The sequence below is a fragment of the Cynocephalus volans genome, chromosome 3 (genome assembly GCF_027409185.1).
Source record: "Cynocephalus volans isolate mCynVol1 chromosome 3, mCynVol1.pri, whole genome shotgun sequence".
NCBI lineage: Eukaryota > Metazoa > Chordata > Mammalia > Dermoptera > Cynocephalidae > Cynocephalus > Cynocephalus volans.
This window is the reverse complement of record NC_084462.1, coordinates 9,879,564-9,897,950: the sequence shown is the minus strand read 5'-3', so window position 1 is coordinate 9,897,950 and position 18,387 is coordinate 9,879,564. Positions and strand designations below refer to the sequence as shown.

The following is an 18,387-nucleotide window of genomic DNA, read 5'->3' as shown; positions in this document are numbered from 1 at the left end:
CTCTGCCCTAGGCATGTACAACAGTGAACTAGACACACAGCAAGCCTTGTCCTGGGAAGCATGCAGCTGCAACTCTTAGAGTCTTAGATACCAGTCTCTCCCTGCCAGTCCCCCAAAGCCCTCTCTGACTTTCTCCCTCCAGCATGCAACGTTCCCAGCACTTTCAGTAGCAGGTTGCAGGGGACTAAACCTCAGTTGGCAAACTGTTCTGAGAAGCCCAGCTTGTCAGGTACCTCCTGAGACCCTGAAGATCTGCCTTAGACCTGGCTCTGGGAGGGGTTGGGAAGGTCCCAGGAACCTAAACCCCACCCTCCTTTTTCGTCTTCTTTTACAGGCCCCCAGGGTACTGTGCACCCCTACTGTAAGAAACAGAGTCCTGAAAAGGCCGGGTGTGATGGGGGCTTTTTCCTCCCTGGTAGAGACTAGCACTATCTATACATTTATATATTGTGGGGCGGGGGGCGGGGGAGAGCCTGCGGAAAAGCTCAATTTCGCAGAGATTAAAAGTCTAAGTCTGAGACTCAGCCAAAGTTCCGCCGCGGTGCCTATGTGTGAGCGCAAGCCCCAAGGGGCCTTCGGGCAGAAGCAGGGAGGAGGGAGCGGGGTCTCCACCGACTCCACTCCGCGCTCCAGAATGGTCCCTGCAGCGCAGCGGCTCCCATTGGCTGGGGCTCCGGGGATCCCAGCCAATCTGGCCAGGGGGTCTTATTTTTCCTGACCTGGGTGGGACCCCCAGACTCAGAAGCACGGGCACCTCGGGAACCACAAGCACAGCTGACCCAGAGACGCGTTGACATCAGTCTGGTGAAGGAAGAACGGGTAGGGTTTAGGGATGGAGGTCAGAAGCGAGTTGCGGGTCAAAGCGAGGAGCACCTCCTAGACCCCACGGAGCCCCACTCCCGCCCCACAGGATCTGTCTCTTCCGTGGATGTTGAAGCCCAGAAGCCCCCCCAATGGGAAGTGGTCGACGCCGCCCTTCGACCCGCGCTTCCCCAACCAGAATCAGACCCGTAACTGCTACCAGAACTTTCTGGGTGAGACCTGGTGGGCGAGGTTAGTGGGGAGTAGGGTGAGTTACGAGGGAAGGCAGGAAGGGACGAACCCCACCCGAAGACCCTAGGAGACCGTTGAGGTGGGAGGCGGGAGCATTGGCCGGAAGGGGCGAGGCCTGGCCTGGTGGGTGGTGGGACCGAGTCACGAAGGGAGGGACAAGGGGTGGGGGCGTGGTCTGTCGTGGGGGCGGGGCCGAGCCGTGAGGGGCGGGGCCTGAAGAGGATGCAACGGGGCCTTATCTGGAGGGGGCGGGACCGAGACCGGGAGTGGAGGGGCGGGACGAGTCAGGAAAGAACTGGGCTTAGCCAAGAGGGAGAAGGGACCGAGTCTTGAAGTGCCGGGCCCCATCCTGGAGGGTTTGGGGCCAAGTCATGGAGGGACGGTGCGAGAGAGGTAGGGTGGGGCTTGGCCGGGAGTAGTGAGGCCGGGTTTGGAGGGGGTGGGACCGAGCTGGGAGGGACAATGCGAGGGAAAGGTGGAGCCTAACTGGGATGAGTGGAGTCTAGAGTGGATGGGGTGGGGCCTTGTCTGTAGATGGCGGGACAGGGAGGGGAGGGGAGGGGAAGAGAGAGGGAAGGGAGGGGGAGGAAAGAGGGAGGGGCAGGTAAGGACTGGGCTTGGCTGGGACCGGGGAGGGACCAAGTCATGGAGAGGCGGGGCCTGTCCTGGTGTGAACGCGACTTGCGGCGGGACCCCACCCCGCCCCGCCCACCCCTTCCCAACCCATTGCAACCCGCAGACCACCACCGCTGCGTCAAGACCATGAACCGCCCCGGGAAGAGCACGCAGCCCTGCGAGTACTACTTCCGCGTGTACTACTCGTGTGCCCCATCAACTGGGTGAGCAGGCACAAGGAACGTCTGACCCAGAGAGGGTGGAGGGTTCGGGCTGAGGCTGAGACGGCGCCCCGCTCCCTGCCTTCTTGCCTCCCCAGGTGAATCGGTGGAACGAGCAGATCAGGAATGGGACTTTAGCAGGCAAAATCTGACTGCCCGAGTAAGGCTTCCTCCGAGGGATATGCCCAGTGACCCCCCACCTCGTCCCACAGAGACCCGGCCTCAGTTACCTCCCCCTTTCTTCCAAGCCCTAAGCCACAAATAAAGTTATGTTGTTGAAAATGTTTTTTCTTAATCCCTTGCCAGTGATGGAAGGGGTGGTGGTGGAAGGGGAGACTACTCCATCAGATAGGGGGAGGGCATTCAGGGCTCTAGGGTAGGAAGTTAGGAACAAGCCGAGCGCCTCCTGTCCCCTGCCCCTCCGTTCCAGTAAGTAGGGGCATCATCTTGACAGCTGCAGCTACTCCAAGGTCTCCGAATTTCAACACTCGCCCACCCAGACGGCTCCAGGGCGCTCCCTTCTCTCGATATCCACACCTACTTGTCACCCAAGTCTTTCCCGCCATACCCACGGTTCAGCCTCCTCTCCTCCTTCCTGGACCATGCCCCCAGCCTCCTCCCTCACCCCACCCCGGGGCCATCCCATCTCGGGTACTGAGGGGTCTTTTTTGTACCACCGAGCGCTGACCCTATTCCTCCATCCTCACCCTGATCGTACACTTTTCGGCTCTCCACAACTCTCCATCATGCCCCTGCCCCCATCTGGCTCTGTTTCCCTCCCAGAACATGAGCCCTCTTACTCTCAACAGGGTCCAGGGCTCCCTGTCTCCATTCTTTCAGCACCCGCGTCCACAGCCAGGAGAAGCAGCCTCCTCTATTCTGTAATGCAAGGGGTCTGCCCCCCAACCACTGCTGTGTCTCCCCAACACGTCCCTTCAGTTTCTCCCACTGATGCCTCCCCAACTGTGAGGACCTTGGGGACGCTCAGAGCCCCCTCTTAATAATTCTCTGCTCCTTTCCCATCCAGCTGCATTCTAGTTCCAGATGCCCCCCCGAATGTTGCCTCTCCCCAGGCCGAGGAGTGATCCCTGACAGAACCTGAGGGTTCTAGTCTGGTTGTGCCTGGCACGTGGAGGACTGGATTAACAGTTGCTGCCTGAGGCTATCACCACCTGGGCGGCCTGGAGTGGCTCTCAGAAGGGGAGACCCCCAGACTGACTGATGCAGTCTTGTGAGTCCCCACTCAACTCCAGGGTTCAAAGGTGACTATGATTAATCATAACAAATTGCTGGGTGACCCTGGACAAGCCTTTTGACCTGTGTAGACCTCAGTTTCCCCTGCTGTAAACCAAGATGGTTCAAAGTCCCATTATCAGGTAAGGTGGGGTGGGAGGGGCTGAGTGAGCTCAGAGAATTGGTTCCACCCTGCTCCCCACCTCATGAGGACCCTTCTACCACCTGCCTTCCATGCTGTCCTCACCACCCCACCCAGGGCACACCTCAGATGGGCCATCCCCCAGGATGACTCCACTTTGAGATGTTGGCTGCCCGGCTCCCTGTCTCTGACCACAACCCAAGAGGCAGGGGAATGTATGAGGGTGCAGGGCATAGACTTGGCTACAGGAGGCCCCCCCTGTTCATGCGATGTCCCTTAAGCCTTGGACAACACCTGCACAGAGGCAGTACTGCACAGGAAGGAAAGCCAGTGGTACCATATGGGCAAGACTGCTCTCTTGAGTCACAGAATAGAACAGCTGTCTGAGGACTCGGTGAGGTCACCAGGTATCATCACAAGCACCTGTTCAGCAATGGCCAGCCTCCTGACCTCTCTAGGGCCCAATGCCTGGAGCCCATTTTTGTCCTGTTGGCCAGCCTCCCTCCTTCCATGTGCCCGTGATCCTCCCCACAATCATCAATGACCACTTCCAGGTCTCAGCTCAGCACATTCTTACACTCCTGGCTGGCCTTCCCTCCAGCCACCAGTGCCCTACCAATGCGTGAGCTGAGACCAGGGCCAGACTCACCTTGCCTCCAGCCTGGTGGAATATCACAACTGCAAACTCTAAACACCTCTTTCACAGCTCCTCAGCCAGCTCTCCCCGCTTGCATCCACAGTGGCTGCCTCCTTAGACCTTCAATGCCAGCCTCACTGTCTCTCAGCAGCCTCCCAGGTTAGAGGAAACTGAGGCCAATCAACGTGTTCCCACCCCATCTCGAAACACCTGCATCCCTGCCCTTCCTACCTCCTCTTCATCTTCCTCCTCTTCTCCCTCCTCCACATCTTTCTTCTTCCCCCTTCCTCCTCTTCTTCTTCCTTCCCCTCCTCCAGCTCCATCCTCTCAGCCTGTTGTTATTCTCTTCCCCTCCCTCTGCAGTCCCTCCCTTAGAACCAGCTCCTTCCAACCTAGAGACAGGTTCTGGTGTTTCCTGATCAGAACCATAAATGTTCTCCTGCCCTTCACCCTTTGCTCCATGAACCCTCAGGGCCACCCACTCTCCATCACCTCTCCTTTTCATTCCCTCCCAGCCCCCACCCCCCACCCCATGAAGCCACTGCTGCCCAACTCACTGTCCCTTGGTTCCCACTGGGCACAGCTCTGGCCTCCTTTCTCTGGCATCTGCCTCTTTCCCATCCTGAGGGTCAAAGAGCCTGGTTAGGTTCTGAGAAAGGGTTCAAGTCCTAGCCCTGCAGCTTACCAGCCATATGGCCTAGGACGAGTTCCATAGGTCCCCTGTACCATGGCCTTTTCACCTAAAATACAGTGATGGTAATACCTGTATTTCACAGGGCTGTGGGGAGGATGATGACGTGAGAACACATAAAGGAGTTAGAACAGTGTCTGGCCCGGCTGTTCTCAGAGGGTATGGGGTTTCTGTCTACACGACAAATTGAGTTACTCAAAATCAGCATGTTGGCCCAATTCTGGTGCCAATATTGTGTTGGACAATGGGAGTGACTGGATGTGCAGCCAGGGGATGACCCCATAAATCAGAGTCCTGGAACTCCTGTAGGCAATCCTGTCCCCAAGGGGAGGGATGGGGTACGGGATGTGGCATCCCTGGGGCAGAAGCCCCCACTGCCCAAGTCTGAGAACAATACTAGTATGTGGCACGGTAAGCGTCCAGTTTCAGCACTGGCTATTATTTCCTGTTTCTTTAAACTTCTTTCTGCCTTCGCCTTTGGCCGCTAGTCTCCAGTTCCTTCTTAGTTTCCCTTGCTCTAGCCCCCGCGTGTGTGATGGGGTTTTCAGGCTGTGCCCAGGCTTTCACCCAAGGACCTTCTGTTCCTCCATGGACATCCCCTAGGTTCCACCAGCTGTTTGTGACATGAATTCCTCACACTTCCCTGTTGTAACCAGTGGTCAAGGTGGAAACCCGGGCAACCAGACCTACCTTCCCTGGCCTGGTGTTGTCTGTACAGGAGGGATAACCCTAGTAGAAACTAACTTCATAGGGTGGTCCTGAGGATCAATGGTGTGACACATATGGGGTGTCTGGTGTCTCCGCTCCTCATCAATTCTGTATCACTCTAGCCCAGTGGCTCCCAGCCCAAGGCTGACTCTGGCCCCCAGGGAAACATCTGGCAGTGTTTGAAGACATTTGTTGTTGTCACAACTGGGTGAGCAGGGATGCTACCGGCATCTAGAAAGTGGAGGCCAGGGCGGCTGCTCAACATCCTCCAATGCACAGGACAGCCCCCTCCACAGAAAGAGCCAGCTCAGTGGCTGGCCAATTAGCTCAGTTGGTTAGAGAGCAGCCTTACAACACCAAAGTCAAGAGTTCAGATCCTTGTACCAGCCAGCTGCCAAAAAAAAAAAAGAGAGAAATGGGTGGTTCAAAATGGCAATAGTGCCAAGGTAGAGAAACCCTAACCATTATTTTTCATTTATTTATTTATTAAAAGATGACCGGTAAGGGGATCTTAACCCTTGACTTGGTGTTGTCAGCACCATGCTCCCCCAAGTGAGCAAACCGGCCATCCCTATATAGGATCTAACTCATGGCCTTGGTGTTATCAGCACCACACTCTCCCAAGTGAGCCACGGGCCAGCCCTGCATTTTTGAGAATTTGATAAAGGCTCTGAACCCCCAGAAAAAAGTTCATATGAATATGTATTCACAACATTTAAAACAAGATTTCAGGAGGTTCTTGTCAGTTCCAACATTCATCCATGACCTCCAGCAAAGAACCCCTGCTCTGCTGTCATCTTTATCTAAAATTCAGGTGATGGTACCCGAATTTCTTAAATAAACCACTTCAGCTTGTGAGAGAGAGAAGTCCTTCAGTGCCCATTATGGCAGCCATCTCTCTTCATTCTCATCACTGTTTGATGGCCTGGAACCTTCTCCCTCCTTATTTTTAACATGAGGGAGAAAACAGTTTAGTAGGATTTGCATTGTTAAGAAAAATTTTCTTTGCAAAAAGAAAGAAACAGGCCGTATTCAGCCAATATAGGTAAATAAATTTTAAAGTAAAAAAGTTACTCGTTCTTGGGCTGGTTGGTTAGCTGACTTGGTTAGAGCATGGTGCTGATAACACCAAGGTCAAGGGTTTGGATTCCCTTTCTGGCCAGCCGCCAAAAAGTTACTGGCTCTCAACGGACCCCTTTTGCCCATGTCCCAGGACCACCGTCCCACAGCCCATGCGGGTCTGGATGCCATCTCTCCTTCCCTGTTGGTTTCCTCTCCCCAGGACCAAGGAGGGGTTCCTAGTACACACAGCAGCCTGGCCTTGCCAACCTCCAAGGTAAATGTTGTCCAAGGCTGGCTGACACAAAGGAAATACAAGAGGGTGCCTGCAGCCCATGGCTGGCCTGTAGATGTTCCTATGGCCTGCCTGCATTAAACACTCTGCAACCCCAATGATATAACTGACTTTGAAATGCTCAGTGGGGGGCCCAGAACCAATAAGGAACCAGTAAGTGCTCACTACTGTCAGCTGTTATTTCCTTTTGTAAAATGGGGCTTCTGGGGTTGCTGTGAGTTAAGAGATGGCAAAATCAAGACATTGGATTGGGAGCAGGTGGGTTAACTCAGTTGGTTAGAGCACAGCCTTATAAGATCAAGGTCATAGGTTTGGATCCCCACATAGGCCAGTCGCCACAAAAAAAAAAGGACCTGAAGAAAGGAGAATATTCATCTATTCATTATCCCGGTCTCACACACACAGTGAAGTCCAAGATGACAGGTGAGGAAGGCCCCATTAGTGGCACCTCCCCCAAACCCTGCTCAGGTGCCTGGGCAGCCCCCATGCTCCATACCCGCACAACTGGCCCCCACCCACCTCACCCTGATTGGCTGAAGTGTGGGAGGGGCATCTGACTGAGAAGTGAGAGAGGGGCCCTCAAGTCCCTGTGTGACCTCAGGCAAGTCAGTCTGCTTGCTGGACCTGTTAACTCGTCTGGAATCTTCTCCTATGAGAGAAAATGGGTGGATACTGCAGTCCTCCAAATACACTGCCCCTTCACCATCCCAAAGACCTCTCACGGTAGCTGTCAGGGCTCAAGGCCTGTACCGCCTCCTTGCCATCTCCCCAGCAAGGCCAAGGGTCTCGCTTTCCTGCCTGACATCACCTCAAAACATAAACCCAAACAAAAAACCTTCCAAGGGCACTGCTTATAACAAGGTTTTAATAAAATAAAAAGTTCAAGTGCTTTCAATCCCCCAACATACCCCGTTCTGGTGTGGGGAAGGGGAGGGAGCCCCCCACACCCCAGTAGCACCAGGGATAGCACCATAGAAAGATGAGGTCGCACCCGGCCTCCCTGAGACCCACAGAGGGGGAGTGGCGGTGAGGAGGACATGCCCCCAAACACTCCCCCTGCCAACCTTCTCCCTGCCAACCTCAGACAGCTGCAGAGCTGAGAGCAAACCCACTCTCCTCCATGAGGGCAGTCTCTATGGAGTGCCACCCCCCGGATCAGCTCCACCTCCTCATGAGGCCTGGGCTTCTGGGGAGACGCCATGGGGTGGCCCCCACCCCCTTATGGCTTTGCTCCCTGGGGAGGAAGAGGATGAGGGAAGGAGGATGGCTCCTGCAGTCCTGAGGCAGGGGCAGGGGCAGGGAGGACAGCAAATGTCCACAGCTCCCTTCACGGGTAGGGATGGCTCAGGGGTCAGCAGTCACAAAAGGTCAGGGTTCAGATCCCTGGAGATGTCCAATTCAACCCCCTCCCAGGGTCAGATCTGTGCTGGGGTCCAGGGTCTGCTCCCTCTCCGAGGTCCAAGGGCTCCTTCTGGAGGTCCAGGGGAAAGGGGGGACCAGGCCTCCCTGTCTAGCCCATCATGGCTCATCCCCATTGACATCCAGGTCAATTGAGCCATGGCTGACCACCAGCCGCAGGCGCTTGGGTGGGGAGAAGGGGGCGAAGGCGAGGGCTTGCTTGGGGATGGGGTCGGGACCTAGAGTCCCGGGGGGGTCAGGGGCAGCTGGAGGGGCTGGGGCCAGGCGGCTAAGATCCACACGCACCACATAAGGCAGCCCATAGCGCCGAGCCCAGTGCCAGTCTTGCTGGGGGGCCCAGCGGGTGCGGACAGGTGGGCCCAGAGCCACCAGGGCCTCCGCCCTCAGGTGGCAGTGGGGGCCACAGCCTCCCCATTGGTGCAGGGAGACACGAGCAGCATGGAGGGCGGGGGGCACTGGGGCCCGCCGAGGCCGAGGGCGTCGGCGCTTCCGGGGGCGCACTCGGGGCTGGGACTGGGGCAGCCACTGGAGCCAGAGGGGCAAGGCATCCGGGCGGGCGCTGCAGGGCAGCAGGCGCAGGGGCTGGCAGGCGGCTGTCAGGGCCCAGTGGGAGGAGAGGAGACAAAGGAGAGACCACGTCAGCAGGGCCTGGGGCAGGTCCTCCTCTAGAAAAGGGGATAGTTCTGCCCCTTGCTCTTCAGAGGAGTAACAATTCAAGGAGAGCTGTTCAACGGTGAAGCCCTGTCAGGGGCCTGAGGGTGGTAGGGAAGGGTCCAGGCTGGGCAGAGAGCTCAGGACAAAGGAGACAGATGACCATATGGAGAGGGAAGAAAAGGGTATCAGAGGGATAGGCTGCCAGGATGGGGTCCCCGCCCGCCCTGTGCTCACCGCAGAATGGGTCCTGCTGCAGTGGAGAGGGGTGGGCACAGGCCTGAGGACCCAGCAGGCTCTGCTGGCTGCCAACCTGGCTTTGCTGCAACCGCCGCTTGGTTTCTCGGAACTCATACTTGTCCAGGGGCCGTGGCTGCTGCACAGGCTCCCTGGGCTGTAGTCGGAAAGCTCCTTCGCCTTTCCTTGGGGCCAGGTTTGGGGGAGACAGGACAAAGGGAGAGGCTGGGGTTGGACATGCTCGGGATGGGCCCCAAGGATGCACTTCTGGGCTCAGGAACCCCAGGCCCTGGGGGCCAGCTAGCCTGCCCCTCACCCTGTCCCCACCTCTCACAGGTGTAGCATTCACAGTGCTCGTTCTTCTCGCCGAAGAAGCCCTCACCGTAGAAGCATGTCACTTCATCCCCTGGCTCGATGTCCCGGAGCACCTTCACACAGGCTGCATTCCCATCTGCGGGCACAAACTGGGGACCGTGCCTACTCAGAGCCCTCGCCAAAAGCACAGGGCAGGGGCTGCCCCATTCCCCCAACCTGGCAGACCACTCTGGCCCCAAGGGTCCTGTCCTGGGACAGGGCCACTGCTGAGCCCCTGAAAAGCACCATTTTTGGAGGTGGCTGCTCTGTCCAGGGCCTGTCCACTGCACGCAGCCCCTGGACAATCTGCCACTGGCTGGTTGTACCCCACCGTACAGGTAGATGATCTAACCTGACAGAGTGCAGTGCCAGTCGTGGTGACCATTCTCTCCTGCACTCTTCCTCCACTTTTATGCCAAGCTCTACCCCCTCTGATAAACCCAAGCCCTTCCTCTCCTGAGTCGCTCATTCCCTGCCAGATCTGCATGCCTCGGGTGGTCTCCCCTTCCCTGAGGCCTACGTCCACTCTGCAGCCCAATCCACATGTCCTCCTATCTTTGCAATTGTTCACCCTGGTGGCTGCCCCCACAGGTTCCACATCTGCCTCCATATTCCCCAACCAGGAAGGGACATGACCACCATCCATCCATCTGTCCATCCATCCATCCACTCAATGCTGACATTTGCCTTGGAGTGGCCTTGCCACACACCTGCCTGACGGCCCCCAGACCAACTGCCTGGCACCTCCTGAGAGCACCACCTCCTGCGTCTCTGTCCTACTCTTGTCCCAGAGACTCTACCTGGAGTCAGCCCTCATCACCTCATGCTCAATTACACACCAGCCTCTTCCCTGCCTGCCAAGTCTCCTGCACACCAGCTGCCAGGGCTACCTAGAAACCAAATCTCTCATTACCCACCCTGGCAGGAGTTCCATGGCTTCCTGGCCTGACCTGTGCAGCCTCAGTGCCCACACTGTGCTGTCCTAGGGCACCCCCACCCCTCCAGCATGATGTGTCCTACCCTCCCATGTTCCTGATCTTCAACACCTAGGAAAATTCTACTCCTTTTTTACCGCCCAGCATGGCATCACTTCTGTGAAGTCTGCTGTTCCAGATGGCAGTGAGCTGGCACCCTCTTGTGCCTCAGCAGAGCCTCACAGAACATTGCCTTTTGCTTTCTGTCCCACCCAGCGTCTGTGCGCAGGGCCAGACTGCCAGACAAGGGCCATGTGTTATTCATCTTGAAATCCTACCACACACACAACCAGTATGCAGAGTCTCAGATGTTCACCACTTGACCCTCACACTTGTCCTAGAAGGCAAGGATCCTCACTAAACCTGTCTGAGATAAGAAACCCAAGGCCAGGGTGGCACAGCCAGGATTCAAACCTAGTTGACTCCTGTGTCATACCTTGGGGACTCCCACCAATGCTGCTCAAGTTCTTTGCTCTGCAGAGTGCACATTCAGGGCCTTAGTGGGGCCTTCTCCCCTCAATCCCTTTGCTCTATCACACCGAAGCACTGGTGGCTCCTCCCACTTTGCCCTGCCCCTCTGCCCACTCTCTTTGGTCTCACCCAGTGGCATGAATCAGCCCCTCCCCTGCTCCTGTCATCACAGCTGTCTGTGCAGCCTCCCTGGGAGGATGAGGGTCCTGGGCACCAGGCCCTAGCCGCCACTTTCTATCTCCCTATCACCACACTCCCCTCTCAAACTAGCAAAGCTCCCAGCTTGGTTTCAGAGAGGAAAGAATGACGCCAGCAGCTGGCAAGCCAGGGTCTAGCATGACTGTGCAAACAGCTGGGGCGACACCAGCCAAGCCAAAGCCCCTTCCTCTTCTGACAGCCTTGGGAACAAACACCCACTCTGCCCATTCTAGGCACCGTAGCCAAACACAAGTGGCTACTAAGAGTGAGAAACTGCTTTGTCAAGTGGGAAGCAATAGAGACGTGACAGCTCTGGGCTCTTTACTGACCAAAACATCCCTCCCCCGGGCCCCAGGCGCCCCTCTCGTCTCACATGCCCACCCCATGCATCCCCAGGTCTCACCTTGCAGTTAGGTTTGCAGTCTGGAGTTGGCCGGGGGCAGGGGAGAGAGGAGAGGTTGATGAGCACACTGAGAGGGTGGGACCCTCCTTCCCAGTCCTCCTGTCCCTTCCAGCCCCATTGCCAGCCTCGGCCCTCACCGTGGTTGATGAAGGCAGCAGGGCCGAGCCACAGCTGGGCACTCCGCTTGCGGGTCGAGTACATGATGCTGAAGTCATTCTCACCAGCTCTCAACAGCCCCTCATCCGCTTCCCGCAGCTCTGCGATGCAGCCCACCAAAAGTTCCAGCTTCTCATTCTTCTTCCTGCCGAGAGGCCAGGCTGTGGGTCTGTGAGCAATGCCTCCTGACTACCACTTGGGAACAGAAGCCCCTTGCCCCAGAAGCATCCAGGGAGAGGGGCCTCTTGTGGGCAGGATCCAACATTACGCCTCTCACAACTCTTTCTCTCTCTCTTCCCCTCCTACCTGGTAGGCTTCCCTGCTCCAGCCCACAGCCAGCCTAGGATCCTTCCCCTGCTGGAAGCCTTCATGACTGTCCTCTTTCACTGGCAGGCACCAGTGCAGATGAGATTCCTCCATTGTCTCCCCTCACTTTCAGTACTCCAGGTATGGGGGTGCCTCCTTTAGCTCCTCTAGTCCTTTATTTGTTCCTCCTTGTACTCCCCCAATGTCCTCCCCATCTGTTTAAGCCTCACCCCATGAACCCTTCCTTAACATTCCCCGGCTGGCTCCTCTGCAGCCTGCAACGGCAGTGGTCGGTAAGTGCATGTTGACTTTGCTGCCACCTGCCTCTAGGCCAGACTGAGCTGGGCAGGGGCAGGAGTGGGGCAGGGTCTCCCTCACTGCACCCTGCAGTGCTTGGTAGGGGCTCAGATTGGGATTAAGAAAGGACAGCTAGTCCCAGGCAGAAGACCAGTTCTTTCCTGGCAGCCCCAAGAACTCTGGGGTCGCACCTGGGGTCTCATCCCACAGCAGCACTGTAATGGGAAACAAGGGGCTCTTGGGCCCTGTCCACCTCCTTCTTGCAGTGCCCAGAGGACCAGCCCCTTTCTCTTTCCCAGACAGCTGCCAATGAACACAGGAGTCTTTTCCCTGTCCCCTCTGGGCCCGTCTTCTTTGAGGGAGCAGGGTCTCCTCTCCCCGCAGCCCCCAGGGGAGTCCCACCCTCTTACCAAGCACGGGTGGACACAATCTTGGCCCCATTGGTCTCCATGGAATATCGAGTGCAGGGCAGAATGGTAAAGCCGCTTTCAGGCAGAAAGGCGCGGAGGTAGCGATAGATCTGGGGGGTAAGGGGGGGGTTGAGGAGGTGGGGCAGGGACGTCCGTGGCCCTCTCTCCTCTCTCCTGGGCTCTAGGCCTGCTCTGCCACTGACTTGCTGTGTGGTCTCGGGGGACTCACGTCCCCTCTCTGGCCTCAGTTTCCTCATCTGTCAAACGAAGAGGTTGGACTCCATCTCAGAGGGCCTCCCCAACTCTCCTCTCCTAGGATTCTCTGAGCCTTGCCTCAGATGGTCCCAAGGGCTAGGAAGTCAGGGGGCCCCAGGGGCTGCACTGACGGGCTCTAGAGCATCTGCCAGGTGGGGCCAAGCTGAGGTGAGCAGGGAAAACACGCGGCCGAGGGCGGGGGAAAGGAGGGCTCCCTCACGTGGGTCTTGAGGGCAGCCTCCTGCCGCGGGCCCCGGCTCTGGAAGTAGTGGGCCATCCAGCCTCCCAGCGTCAGGGCCCGGTATGCAGCCTCCAGGTCCCGCTGCCTCAGGAAAGTTTCCAGCGCTGAGCGCAGGTGGTGCTGTCGCCGCAAGGGGGGCACGGGGCTGGGGGAGAGGGCACGCCTGGGTCCCAGGGCCTTCCCGGGCCCTGCCCCCAACCCCCACTTGGAGCTAAGGGGATGACCAGGCTGAGGGACAGCAGTGCGGGGGGTGGTCCCTGAATCCCACGGGCCGCCCTTGCCCCTGGGCTGCCTCACCTGACATTCATCTTATGGGTGCGGAAGCCGAGGTAGGGGTCAAGGACGAGGCTGGTGGCCAGGTCGTCATTCTCGCACAGTTCTCGGGCTGTCACTCTGTCGGGCCCCATGGTGCCCCTTGGACCATACTGCCTCTGGTGAAGAGTGGAGAGTGAGGGCAAAGCAGGAGCAGGAAGTGGAGTGCCTGGCCTTGTGCTTGCTCTGTGCCCAAGAAGCTGTGTGCGACTCTGGCGAGTCCTGCAGTTTCCTCATCTATAAAATGGAGATAAAAGCAACACTGATTTCACAGTGCTGCCAGGGAAGATGAAATGCAACAAGTACTTCTGATACTGGGGAAACGCCAGGAGAAATGCCAGCCATCAACATTAGTATCTCTCTCATGCGCTGCAGCCCAGACACAAACCCGCCAAACACACACAACCCTCCCATACGCACACACATGCGTGGGCAGGCACCTCATATGCACACACTCATAGAACACCTGACACATGCAAACCCTCCTCACCTGTGTGCACACTTGGATTCACGCACACACACTCAGAGACAAGTCCCTATTGGCCCAAGCGAGGCTGATTAATTGGCAGTCTTGAAAAACCCACCTCCCAGGCTTGCGGGAGGTGGGAGTCAGGAGGTGGGAGTTAGCTCGGAGCTGGCTCCACCTCTATCCCTCACTGAGGAAGAAGTCAAAGCTTCCCACCAGCTCAGCCAGAACCCACTGTTCTGCCGCCTCCACCCCTACTCTCAGGCCAGCCTTGGTCTCCAACTCCTCCCTCCCCAGCAGCCCTCGGGAATGGTCAGGAGGCTCTGGGTGAAGAAGCCCAAGGCAGCCTGGAGGAGAGTGAGGGGAGGGAGAGGAGAGGAGGGATCCCAGCACCTGCTCCCTCTCCAAGGATTCCAGGGGAAGGGTAGGAACTCAAGAGGACAAAAGCAGAGGTGGGGGGGGGGAGAAAAGGAACAGTATGAAGAGGCAGACAGGTCAAAAAAAAAAAAAAAAAGAAGGTAAAAGGAGAGAAAACAAAGAGAGTAAAAAAAGAAAAAAGGCCTAAACAAACCCCTAACACTGACGGAGGGTCTGCCAGGTACCCACACCGTGGCGCTTCAGGCCCATCTGTGCCCTGGGAGAGGAGTGAATGGGAAATGGCAAAGGACGGGGTGAGAGAAGCTGGAACAGTTGTGAGAGGGGTCCAGAAAAGACAGGAAGACGGGGGGTAAATAAAAGGGGGGTGCTACCAGAGGACACAAGGAAGAGAGTGGAAGCTGGAGAAGGGCATGTGAATAAAGACAAACAAATACAGAGATGGGCAAAGAAGGGATAGTGGAGGGCTACAGACAAGGGCCTGGGGGTACAAGGAGGGAATTGAGGAGAACTGGAGAGCTGGGGAAGACAGACAGGGCTGCGGGAAGGCCTGAGGATACAGGGAGGAGCCCAGAAATGCTAGAGGGGAGACCTGGCATACAGGGAAGGCCCTGAAAAGGCAGAGAGGGGTCTGGGGGTCCCGGGAGGGTCCTTAGGAGGCAGGAACTGAGGATCTAGAATGGGGTTTGGGAAGGTCCTGGGGGATCCAGGGAGGACAGAACCTAGGGAACCTAGGGTGCAGGAAAGGGCCAAAGGAGGCAGAGAAAAGCCTGGTGAAGACCTGAGGCTCGAGGGAGGGGCCTGGGTGGACAGTGAAAGTCCAGGGGTAGTGCCAGAGGGTCCAGGAAGGGGAGTGGAGGATTAGAGGGACAGCTAAGGCCAAAAGCAGAAGTCTGGAGAGTGAGAGAATGGTTAGAAAAAAGCCTGGGGTTGCAGGGAGAAACCTGATGGGATAGAGGGAAAAACATGGGGGCGGTAGAGAGAAAAGCGTGGGGGTATAGGGAGAAGCCTGGTGGAGATGCAGGAAGAAGTCTGGGGTCGGGGGTGAGAGGGGTGGAGGGGGGACATGGAGGTGCAGAGAGGAGTCAAGGAGAAGCCTGGGGGGTGCAGGGAAGCCTCGGGGAACAGGGAGGTCCTGGTTGAAGAACCACAGGGAAGGGACTGCAGCGCCGAGGTGCCCGTGGCCCGCCGAAGGGCCGAGAGACTTAGGCTCCTGGACACGAGGAGGGGCCGGGCGGGGCGGGGGGCAGTCGGGGCGGGGGGCGACTGGGAGCCAAGGCGGCGCGGGGCGGGGGCAGTGAGGGGGTTCAGAGGTCGGGCCCCGCGCCGCCCCTCACCCGCTTCTCCTCCTCCTCCTCCTCAGGCGCCCGCGCCGCCGCCGCCACCACCCACTGCCTCCTCCAGCTCTCTTCAGACACGGTCGCCGCTCCTCCCGTCTTCCCCCCAGGCCCGCCCTCCCCTGGCCACTCTGGCCTCCTATTGGCCCAAACTGCCGCCACTCCTCCGTTGTTCTGGTTCTATCGCCACTCTCATTGGCCGAGCCCCACTCTTACCCTCCCCGCCTTGCCCCAGTCAGTGCCCCGATGAAACCCCGCCACGCCCGTGCTGCCGTCAAGCCCCGTCGACTACCGACAGTGGTTCACGCCGCTGTCCTTCAGCTGCTGCCATGGAGTCGAGTCCCCACCTCCCCATCCGCCAAAGCCGGAAGTCGGCACCCTCATTGGCCGAAAGAGCCGTCGCTCCAGGCGAAACTAGAGTTGGATCGGGTTACTCAGGTCCAAGAGGAAAAAGGGCGGGCTCTTCTGGCCTTAGAACTCGTATTTCATTGGTTGGCCCTGGGACGGCCTATCCTTCTATTGGCTAAGGCCTCCATCCGTCATTCTTTCTCTGGTGAAACGTTCAGCCGTAGGAGAGAGAAAGCCGGGGCTGGTGGGAGGGAGGATTTCAAGGCGCGCGCACTTCCATTGCCTCTGCTCCCTGAGGCCTGCGGTCGCCATGGCGACAAAACTTTATTGACAGCTCTGCCCGGCTACAATGGGCTCCTCAGTCTCCCTCCCTCCCTCCCGCAATTGCCCCGTTTCATTTTGGGAGTACCCACAAGAACTTTGTGGAGCGATATGAACGGGTCGGAAAGACGGGAGACGAAGAAATGGGGGCTTTGAAGACAAGCCCCATCTCATTGGGCGCTCCTCTGGCCCCCGCTTCAATCCTAGAAGCAAACATAATTAGCAATTCATCATAATTACGCCCAGAATAGTAAGCTCCACACTCATGACAGTCTTTGTTTCACTATAGTTATTATACCCTGTGCTCTTAGAACAATGCATGGCACAGAGTAGTTTCTTTGTAAATATGAATTAAATAAATGTATGTATGACCAACCAATGGAGATGAAACTGACAGTTTCTGCATCGCTTTGTGACCTTGAGAAAGTGGCTTGCCATCTCTGGGCTTCAAGTTCCCATCTATAAAACAAAGACTACACACTGATTCTGCTTCCAGCTTCCCACTGTTTGTTCATGCTGTTCCTTCCCCAACTAGCACTACCCCCAGCTCCAGGCTTCACCTCCCTAATCTATCCTGAGCTCTCAGACACCCCCAGCCCACTCACCGCTCCAGCTAAAGGTGGCCACATCTTCCTTGGGGTCATCATTTTGACCAGGTCCTGCGGTGGCAGAGGGGATTGTGCCTAGGGACTTACTTGCTCTGGAGCAGCCCTCCGTCTGGTGAGGAGACAGAGGTGGCTGTTCCAGGATTATCCCTAATGTAACTCACCTGGTCTTCACACTGGGAGAGACAGGCGACCGACTCCAGAGGAGAGATTAGCTTTACCCAGGGAAGGGGAAACAGCAAGTAAAGGACTCCACAAAACAGCTTGGCTGGGCTGGCCAGTTAGCTCACTTAGGGGAGTGTGGTGCTGATAATAAGGTTGAAGGTTGGGATCCCTGTACCTTGTCAGGTGCCAGAATAAAACAAAACAAAACAAAACAAAACAAACAAACAAACAAACATATGACTTAAAAGTACAGCCCTTCTAAAAAACAAAAACAGGGTCAGCCCCGTGGCTCACGCAGGAGAGTGCGGCGCTGGGAGCGCCGAGGCCGCGGGTTCGGATCCTATATAGGGATGGCCGGTGCCTCACTGGCTGAGCGCGGTGCGGGCGACACCATGCCAAGGGTTACGATCCCCTTACCGGTCACGTACACACACACAAAAGACAACAATCACAATAATTCCTTGAACTTTTAAAGAGAACAGATATGCTGATGGAGGGGAAAGGGCGGGAGGAAGGGAAGGGGAGTGGCTGCTAATAAGTACAGTGGTTTCCTCTTGGGATGATGAAGAACTTCTGGAACTAGATAGTGGTAATGGTTGTACAACATTGTTTGTTTGGATTTTGGGGGGCAGCTGGCTGGTACGGGGACCCGAAGATTATACAACATTGTGCATGTAATTAATGCCACTGAATTGCATACTTTAAAACAGTTAAAATGAGGCTAGCTGGTTAGCTCAACTGGTTAGAGTGCAGCCTTATAACACCAAGGTGAAGGGTTCGGGTCCCATACTGGCCAGCTGTCAGAGAAATTAAAAAAAAAAATAGTTAAAATGTTAAATTTGATGTTGTGTGTATTTTACCACACACACACGCACAAAAGAAAGGAAAAAAGAGTCATATCAGGAATGTGGTTGAGGAAGGAGAGGGGCAGGTTTCGGTAATGGGCCACAATAATCAACCACATTGTATATCGACAAAATAAAATAAAATAAAAATAAAAAAGTAATGTGGTTAAATTCAGATTCTAAAACTCACCCTCCAGAGAGCCTAGTCAAGTATGTAATAAATAATCATTTTATCTTCAGATGTTGGTATTCAAAGTGTGGCCCATGGACCAGCCACGTCAGAATCACCTGACAGCTTAGTAGAAATGCAGAACCTCAGGCCTCAGCCCAGGCCTCCTCAATCAGAACCACCTACAGAGGTGATATGAATGTTCTGGAATGTTTGAGAAGCCTCTCACCTTAAAAGATACACTTGCAGGTGGTTTTCCTGGGGCCACAGACTCACACATTGGGAGGACATCGTGGTCTTGGTGACTCTCAAGGTTGTGCATGGCTTATGATAAAGGGGAAAAACTGGTTATAAAACAGTAAATTCAAAACAATCGTATTTTTTGGGCAAAGGAATATCTATTCATATGTTTATGTAG

At 56.3% G+C, this 18,387-nt stretch overlaps 2 protein-coding genes across 5 annotated transcripts; one reads left to right on the top strand and one right to left on the bottom strand.

Annotated features, from left to right (window-relative positions):
* The first annotated feature begins 928 nt into the window (after positions 1-928).
* On the top strand, positions 929-2,141 carry LOC134373965 (cytochrome c oxidase subunit 6B2). The gene is given in 4 exon segments (XM_063092067.1): positions 929-1,034; positions 1,793-1,873; positions 1,876-1,892; positions 1,988-2,141. Coding segments are annotated over 4 exon segments (258 nt in total). The 3' UTR covers positions 2,042-2,141.
* A 3,431-nt stretch (positions 2,142-5,572) lies between these two features.
* On the bottom strand, positions 5,573-15,579 carry KMT5C (lysine methyltransferase 5C). Of its 4 annotated transcripts, XM_063090213.1 has the most exons (10): positions 15,517-15,579; positions 13,324-13,575; positions 13,006-13,171; positions 12,531-12,640; positions 11,499-11,662; positions 11,362-11,381; positions 9,289-9,425; positions 8,962-9,146; positions 7,174-7,303; positions 5,573-5,691 (listed from the first exon to the last, which is right to left on the bottom strand). In XM_063090213.1, exons 2-10 carry the CDS (start codon positions 13,431-13,433, stop codon positions 5,649-5,651), a joined length of 1,065 nt encoding a protein of 354 aa, XP_062946283.1. In that variant the 5' UTR covers positions 13,434-13,575; positions 15,517-15,579; the 3' UTR covers positions 5,573-5,648. The 4 variants fall into 4 exon arrangements, with proteins under 4 accessions (XP_062946283.1, XP_062946280.1, XP_062946281.1 ...); XM_063090210.1 differs by lacking the exons at positions 5,573-5,691; positions 7,174-7,303 and adding an exon at positions 7,503-8,666; XM_063090211.1 differs by lacking the exons at positions 5,573-5,691; positions 7,174-7,303; positions 15,517-15,579 and adding exons at positions 7,503-8,666; positions 13,829-13,875.
* Positions 15,580-18,387: the final 2,808 nt, after the last annotated feature.

Excerpts from the sequence above, each read along its gene's own strand:
- KMT5C (XM_063090210.1), bottom strand. The coding sequence starts at position 13,433 with ATGGGGCCCGACAGAGTGACAGCCCGAGAACTGTGCGAGAATGACGAC. Across the intron at positions 11,663-12,530 it reads ATTGTGTCCACCCGTGCTTG|GAAGAAGAATGAGAAGCTGG; the intron begins GTAAGAGGGTGG and ends GCCTCTCGGCAG. Across the intron at positions 11,382-11,498 it reads TGCTGCCTTCATCAACCACG|ACTGCAAACCTAACTGCAAG; the intron begins GTGAGGGCCGAG and ends GGCCAACTCCAG.